Consider the following 8084-nt stretch of genomic DNA (forward strand, 5'->3'; position numbering starts at 1 on the left):
ACATGGCAAAAACAGAGCTCCTCATACTTCCTCCCAAACCTGGCCCTACTACCTCCTTCCACATTACTGTTGGAAGTACGACCATTCACCCAGTAGCCCAAGAACGCTGCTTAGGGGTCACACTTGACTCCTCTCTCACATTCCCCTCTCACATTCAAAACGTTTCTAAAACCTGTCGCTTTTTCCTCCGCAATATCATAAAGATACGCCCTTTCCTCTGTTGCTCGACTGCTAAAACTCTGACTCAGGCCCTCATTCTCTCCCGTCTTGATTACTGTAACCTCCTGCTGTCCGGCCTTCCTGCCTCCCCTACAATCTATCCTAAACGCTGCTGCCAGAATCGCTCTACTCTTTCCTAAAACTGTCTCCGCGTCTGCCCTCCTGAAATCCATCTCCTGGCTCCCGATCAAGTCCCGCATCTTGCACTCAATTCTCCTCCTCACTTTTAAAGCTTTACACTCTTCTGCCCCTCCTTACATCTCAGCCCTAATTTCTCGCTATGCTCCATCCCGACTCTTGCGTTCTTCTCAAGGATGTCTTCTTTCTACCCCCTTTGTATCTAAAGCCCTCTCCCGCCTTAAACCTTTCTCACTGACTGCCCCACACCTCTGGAATGCCCTTCCCCTCAGTACCCGACTAGCACCCTCTCTATCCACCTTTAAGACCCACCTTAAGACACACTTGCTTAAAGAAGCATATGAATAGCACTGTGGATATTCTGAACACATGATACATAAAGCTTGGCCCCCTGCAGATGCACTTACCAGAACTCCCTCCTACTGTCTCTGTACGTTCTCCCTACCTACCAATTAGACTGTAAGCTCCTCGGGGCAGGGACTCCTCTTCCTTAATGTTACTTTTATGTCTAAAGCACTTATTCTCATTACCTGTTATTTGTATTATTTGTTATTTATATGATTGTCACGTGTATTACTGCTGTGAAGCGCTATGTATATTAATGGCGCTATATAAAGACATACAATACAATATATATATAGTTTGCAGATTCCTTTCAGTAAAACTTGGTATCGCTCATTTCATCAGCCTCCTCTCCCAGAGCATGACCCCCACCCCCTCTCTCTCCCAGAGCATGACCCCCACCCCCTCTCTCTCCCAGTGCATGACCCCCAAAACCCCTCTCTCTCTCCCAGAGCATGACCCCCAAACCCCCTCTCTCTCTCCCAGAGCATGACCCCCAAAACCCCTCTCTCTCCCACAGCATGACCCCCAAACCCCCTCTCTCTCCCAGAGCATGACCCCCACCCCCTCTCTCTCTCCCAGAGCATGACCCCCAAGCCCCCTCTCTCTCTCCGAGAGCATGACCCCCACCCCCTCTCTCTCCCAGAGCATGACCCCACCATGTGCCACCATTACTAGTGAGCAACTCAAAATGGCTCCTCCCCCCGCGTGATGCCGTTACAGAGCCCCGCCCCCCGGGGACACTGAGTCATGTGGTAAGAATGTATAGGGACGCTGCTGCTGCTGCTGCTGCCGCCGCAGGAGCAGGGAAGTGAAACATGCCGGGGGGGTTACACAATGTAACTCAAAGTGTTCAAACTCTATTTTTAAGGAGTCAGAGTGCTTTTGTGGTTAGCCTTTGTGTGTATTTATTTATATATCATGTGGATATGTTTTGTACAGTAGTTACACACTGGGGCGGCCTCTGTGGAATTGGAAACAATATGCTCCCCCATCTTCATGTCCGCAGTGGTTTGGTCTGAGTGACAGGGAGCAGACACCTTTCCTCACAGAGGGGCGGGCCGAGCAGTTCGGCGCTGTCTATTGGGCGAGCGCCGAGGTAGTGGCTGCATAACGCGTGCGCTGATTGGCTGGGCCGAGTGTGGTGCCGTGCGCAGTTCGGTGGCCATTTTTTGGGGTCGTGTGCAAACCGCGTGTGGCGCAGGCAGGAGGATCTGACAACAAACCGGAGCAGCGGGCGCAGGGTGAGGGTGAGTGTGTCCGGGTGCAGTGCGGGTGTGGGTACCCGGGGGGCGGAGGGCTCGCGGCTGCCTCGGTACGGGGCTGCCATACGCCGCCGTCATCATGTGGTAAACAAGCCTGGGTGGCGGCGGCGCGCTTTGGCCTGGTGTGTCAGGGCCCGGCCAGTAGTAACCCGGGGCCCCGGCCAGTAGTAACCCGGGGCCCCGGCCAGGTGTAGCCCGAGGGCTGGGATAGCGCGGGCCTCGCTACCTCGGATGTCTATTAGCGCGACCCTAGGCCCGGAGTGGGCGGTGCGAGGGAAGCAGTGCTGGGCTCCGATAGGGATAGTGATGCTCCCCCCCCCCCCGGGGCTCCGGCCTTTGGCCTGTGCAGCTGCCATGCTGCGTGTCACACCTTTTACCTGCGCGTTCACTGCGCAGCTACGGGGGTTGGGTGGGGGGGATATATATATATATATATATATATATATAATCTCTCGCACACCTGCCCTTGCGTACTGCTGGGATCTTGCATTTATAAGCCTTACACACCCATCTTACTGAATATTGGGACACTTGATGTATTTCTAATTGACCATTAATTTAGCACATTGCGCTGCTTCTCTGGTGTATTTGATGTCCCTTTAGATTGCTCGGCCTGCCCTGCCCTTACTAGCGCTCGTGTAACACGGGGGTTACAACACGTGCTTTGTATAACTCTGCTTCCTTTTAAGGACAGGGCAGATATGCCTGGTACTGTTACCCTGCCATGTGTTTGCACGTAAGCCGGCATTGCATGTTCATACCTTTCAGAAGTGAAATGATCGTTTGCATATCCATTATTGGTGAATTACTTGATCAGAATGACGTCCCCCTAAAATTCTCAGCCTTTTACACACCTGTCAGCCAAGGGCATTATTAGAGACCTGCTGTATCTAAAAATAACATTCTGCTCAGCTGATGTTTAACAAACCATACAATAGGTAGATACAGGAATGCGTGAGCTTGAAGCCAAACTAAACTATTTGCACCTATGCCCTGTCTTGCTAAAATGTAGACTTTATGCTGTGACTGCTCAAAATACTCATGCAATGACTATCAGTAAATGGCAGTTTAGTCTTTAATTGAGGACCCCCCCTGTGAAATATTCTATAGTCTTATTATTTTGGTAGATTAGACTAACTTCTGTTTTACAATCCTTGTTACATTGATGTAAATTGCCAAACCTATAATTAGTGGGAAATGCAATAAATATAGTGCAGGGTAGGATTAAAGTAAATCTGAAGTTCGATTTGTCAAATGTTTTGAGCTCTATTTCATAATTTCCTAGATAATGTACTTCTGTGGAGATCTGAGAATGTTGGGACGGGGTAGGCCCAGAAAAGAGACGTGGGAATTAGTGGGATTGAAGCCTTAGTGAGAGGTTGTAAGGTAAGAATAAGGTGTAGGGCGTTTTGGGTGGAGGGACATTAATTTAAGATGATAAAATGAGGTGTTGTCCAGACATGCATTGAGCTGCCAATGTTTGAAGCATTGAGGTGGCAGGGTGGTGTTTACTGGCATCAACCAGATTAGTTGTTTGGGACGTCCTAAATTACTGCTTAATTTTCAGTCATCTTGTCGATATATATTGAGATGCTGAACATGTTGCATGGACACATCTTTCAGCTTCAGGCACCTCCAAAGCCTCATTGGCTTTTCAAGTCTTTTCTCAAATATATTGTAGGTTGTTTTGCCACGTCTTGATAGGCCTGGCCGCAGGTTAATCAGGACAACGGGAGGCTAAGTTTAGTAGACACTAGACCAGTGGTGTTCAACCCTTTCTTTGGTTATGAAACATATCTTTAATATCGGCCGCTGCAAACCCGCAGCTCCCACGTACCTTCATGTATTTAAATGATATTGTGAACTTCTGCGGAACCCTAACCCTCTCATAGCGTGTCTAAGATCAGATGCATTGTAAATTCTAATGTATTTGGTACAATTTTCAAATGGCCTGAAAATTGCAAGGGACCCTTTAGGTATGCCTGGGGAACCCCATGGGTTCCTAGGTACCCCGGTTTAAAAAACACTGCACTAGACAGTACATGTTTTGGCTTAATTAGCATTGTCTATTGACTTGAGGAAATCGATTTATTTAATGGTTTTCAGCCTTTTTATTGTGACAATGCAATACATCCAAAAGATGCAACAAGTTTTAAAGTCCGTGCCTTCTCTTTACCTTAAATCATGACTGTTCTTAAATTAAAATGTCATACTGTGTAAACACGGCTATTTCTACTTAATTCCTCCTGTGTACAATAAGTTTTCCAGAAGTATCCCTTAAATGTGCCACTTGGCACAGGCCTGTGTTGGTTTTTAGACTTACTTCCAGATTATGGTTTAACTTCCTTTTATCAATGACCACTTAAATATAAAATTTAATATTTCTTAAATTGTGTAACTTGGCATCACTCCAACTGTGATTGTTTCTTTTAGAGCACTTCTCCAAAAACATGAGCAGCAACGAGTGTTTCAAGTGTGGCCGCTCTGGCCACTGGGCTAGGGAATGCCCAAATGGAGGAGGTGCTGCTGGTCCTGGTCCTGGTCGTGGCCGTGGGGGAGGAAGAGGACGTGGCCGTGGTGGATTTACTTCTTCCCGAGGTAACTACCCTCTCACTTGGTTACATTAGGGAACCTTTTTTTTTTATTGATTTGCTGTTTAACTAACTTCTCTCTCTTTCTCCTCTCACAAAATAGGTTTCCAATTCATTTCTTCGTCTCTCCCAGACATATGTTATCGTTGTGGAGAGTCTGGCCATCTTGCTAAGGATTGTGATCTTCAAGAGGATGGTGAGCTTCTTTATGTTAATTTTCCTTTCCCTTTCATAATAATGGCATGGTCTTGTATAGCGCTGCTAGATTTACGTAGCGCTTTACAGAGACATTTTGCAGGTACAGGTACCTGCCCCGTGGAGCTTACAATCTGTTTTTTGTGCCTGAGGCACAGGGAGATAAAGTGACTAACCCAAGGTCACAAGGAGCTGATACCGGGAATTAAACCAGGCTCCCCTGCTTCAAACTCAGTGCGAGTCAGTATCTTTACTCACTGAGCCACTCCTTCTCCATAGCTATTATGGAAGTTTGGAAAATGTATATGGTGTCTAGTCCTGCTATAGTACAGATATATCTGGGGTTCCTAGAGAAGGCTCCCAGAGTTATTGTATCCATCTGGTGGCCCCTGCCTGCTACTCATCCTAATTTCTGTTAAATCAATAGATGCCAATACTGTGAAGTGTTAATGTAAAATCTCATTGACTATTTTATCTTTGAATAGCTGCCGGTCTTTTGGTATTAGTTTAGATTAATTGGATTATAGTTCATTGTGATGTACAAATTCTAATCTGGATCCATGGGTAATTAAGTTTTTATGCATAAAGTATTTATATGCCACACTGTTTAAACAAATACTCTGACAAGATATACAAAAGGCTATTGACAAGTGATGTTTCCAGTGCACAATTCTGCAAGAAACTTGTTTTTTATTTAATAGGATTACGGCCCACAAACTGAGCTGTTTGTTTTGTACTAACTATACTGTGTTTTAGCGCCTTCTAAATCACCTGGGTTAACTTGTCTTGTACTCTCACTTTATAAAAATTATTTGTCCATGAAATGAGATTAAATTCTAGTATCGAGGGGAAATTAATAATGTATTGATTGATGGATAATTTGAACCTTTATCCCTTCCAGCTGCTTCTAACTGCAAATTCTTAACCTACATAACTAATGTTAATTTTAGTCTGTTGCAAAAGAATTTCAATATTTCTAGGATTATAACTCGCAAGGCATACAGTTTGGCCAGTTCCGAAGCTTGACATGGAGTTAAAAATGTGTGAAACTTTATTACCGTATTTCCTCAATTGTAAGACGCACCATCGATTTGGCCCTTACAATCAAGGAAAATTACAGGCGATGTCCCATGTCAGCGTAGGCTGAAGCGGGCGGCGACAGCAGGAGAGGTCCCACGTCTGCAGGTGGTTGAAGATGGACAGTGGGCATGAGTGCGGTGGGAGTGCAGCGGCGGCAGGACAGGTCCCAAGTCTGCTGGTGAATGAAGATAAGACTGCATGCAGTGGCGGGGGGGCACGAGATCATAATAGCAGGAGAGCTGAGCAGGAGCAGAGCGGCGTAGGGGAACGGCTTGGGAGGTGCACACTGTAATCGGAAGTCAGACACCAGTCAACATCCGGTGTTAGTGTGCACCTCCCAAGCCGTTTCCCTATGCAGCTCTGCTCCTGCTATTATGATTTCCTGCCACCGCCCGCCTGCTGTCTTATCTTCATTCACCTGCAGGCTTGAGACCTGTCCTGCCGCCACACTCCCACCCACTCGCTGTCCATCTTCAATCCTTTGCAGATGTGGCACCTCTCCTGAAACATAAGTGAAAAGAGGGGTTTAGTACTGCAGACTTTTTTTTTTTTAATACATCGATTTCTAAGACGCACCCCGATTTTTAGACATGAAAATCGTATAAAAAAAAAGTGCGTCTTAGAATCGAGGAAATAGGGCACTAAATGAGCTTGCTGGCTGCATATTCCAATATAATTCATTCTCACCCCATGTCTTCACTTGCAGATTTTTGTATTGAGTTATTAACTTTACTTTGTTATTTGGTGTTTTTGGTGTCTTTGAAGCCTGCTATAACTGTGGCAGAGGTGGGCATATTGCCAAGGATTGCAAGGAGCCGAGAAAGGAGAGGGAACAATGCTGCTACAACTGTGGGAAACCCGGGCACCTGGCTCGTGACTGCGATCATGCTGATGAGCAGAAATGTTACTCGTGTGGAGAGTTTGGGCATATCCAAAAAGATTGCACCAAAGTGAAATGCTACAGGTACGATGTGGCTGGGGAGGATATTGGGCTCTAATTATCTGCAGGAAAGTGTGGGTCTGCAGGTTGTCAGTACTTGCTAATTTTGAGTGGAACACATATTTTTGATCACTTTTTTTAACATTTTTTTTAGGTGTGGTGAAACTGGCCATGTAGCCATCAACTGCAGCAAGACGAGTGAAGTGAACTGTTACCGCTGTGGGGAGTCGGGTCACCTGGCACGGGAATGCACGATTGAAGCTACAGCTTAAATTTCCTTTGTCGCCCCTCCTTTTTCTGATTGATGGTTGTATTATTTTCTCTGAATCCTCTTCACTGGCCAAAGGTTGGCAGATAGAGGCTTGTCCCAGGCCAGTGAGCTTTACTTGACGTGTAAAAGGAGGAAAGGGGTGGAAAAAAAATCCACTTTTTGCATTTAACTACAAAAATGTTTATGTTTAGTTTGGTAGCGGTGTTATGTATAATGCTTTGTTAAAGAACCCCCTTTCCGTGCCACTGGTGAATAGGGATTTAATGGATAGGAAGAGTTGAGTCAGACCAGTAGACCCCCAACCAGGTTCTTTAGCAGCGTACCTGAGCACGGGGGGAACTACTGGAAGTGTCTGAAAACTTCAGCAAATTTAATTTTGATGGTCTCATTGTCTGACCTCAGCTGTTCATAACATCAACTACATCTGTATCAGGCCCTGTCTACAGTCTAAAGCAGTGTGGGAGTAACACATAAATGTCAGCTAGTGGCCTCACGTAAGAAATCAGAGTTGAACCCATAAGCAGACATTTGGCTCCTGAGTTCATATTGAAGATCCAGGTGAAGGTTTGTAATAAACCTTGTGGGAGTAATGAGTAAAACCCAGAACATGCATCAATGAAAATGGCAAACAAAAAGCAGAAGCTAGTCAGGTGTTGCAGAGAAACGTTTTCACAGAAATCAAGATGTTATTTTTGTATACTATATCACTTTAGACAACTGTTTTGAGTTTAATTTGCTTGTAATCAGTTTTTAAAGTCAGATGGTAAAAGAAACTGAAGTCCTAGAACATAGAAATGTAATTTTAAACTATCAATAAAGCTGGAGGAGGAAGGGGAGTTTGCCTAAAGTTTGTGTTTTTCTGTCTGTTTCTTTTTACCAAGTGTAAATGGGGGAAATTATTACACTGAGGAACACAAATTAGTTGCAGAGTCATTTTTCGGGACATTGGTTTACTTAATAAAATAAATATTAGCAAGCATTCTAATCAAAATATACATGGTGAATCCATATTGTTGTGACGGTTGGACTGTCCTTTTTTGAGG

General features: G+C 45.2%; 1 protein-coding gene across 5 annotated transcripts in view; it reads left to right on the forward strand.

The window, feature by feature from the left end:
* The window catches only part of CNBP (CCHC-type zinc finger nucleic acid binding protein), a 73085-nt gene extending 65197 nt beyond the window's left edge, over nucleotides 1-7888 (forward strand). The window contains exons 1-6 of one of the 5 annotated variants that reach the window (XM_075574966.1): nucleotides 1837-1949; nucleotides 3250-3350; nucleotides 4398-4562; nucleotides 4659-4749; nucleotides 6582-6794; nucleotides 6925-7888. In XM_075574966.1, the coding sequence (XP_075431081.1) occupies nucleotides 4415-4562; nucleotides 4659-4749; nucleotides 6582-6794; nucleotides 6925-7042 (570 nt within the window). In that variant the 5' untranslated portion in view covers nucleotides 1837-1949; nucleotides 3250-3350; nucleotides 4398-4414 and the 3' untranslated portion in view covers nucleotides 7043-7888. Of the gene's footprint in view, nucleotides 1-1789; nucleotides 1950-3249; nucleotides 3351-4397; nucleotides 4563-4658; nucleotides 4752-6581; nucleotides 6795-6924 lie in introns of those variants that run through there. The other 4 variants (XM_075574969.1, XM_075574965.1, XM_075574967.1 and 1 more) reach the window with 4 other exon arrangements.
* The last annotated feature ends 196 nt before the right edge of the window (nucleotides 7889-8084 follow it).

The sequence above is a fragment of the Ascaphus truei genome, chromosome 17, assembly GCF_040206685.1.
Source record: "Ascaphus truei isolate aAscTru1 chromosome 17, aAscTru1.hap1, whole genome shotgun sequence".
Classification (NCBI taxonomy): Eukaryota; Metazoa; Chordata; class Amphibia; order Anura; family Ascaphidae; genus Ascaphus; species Ascaphus truei.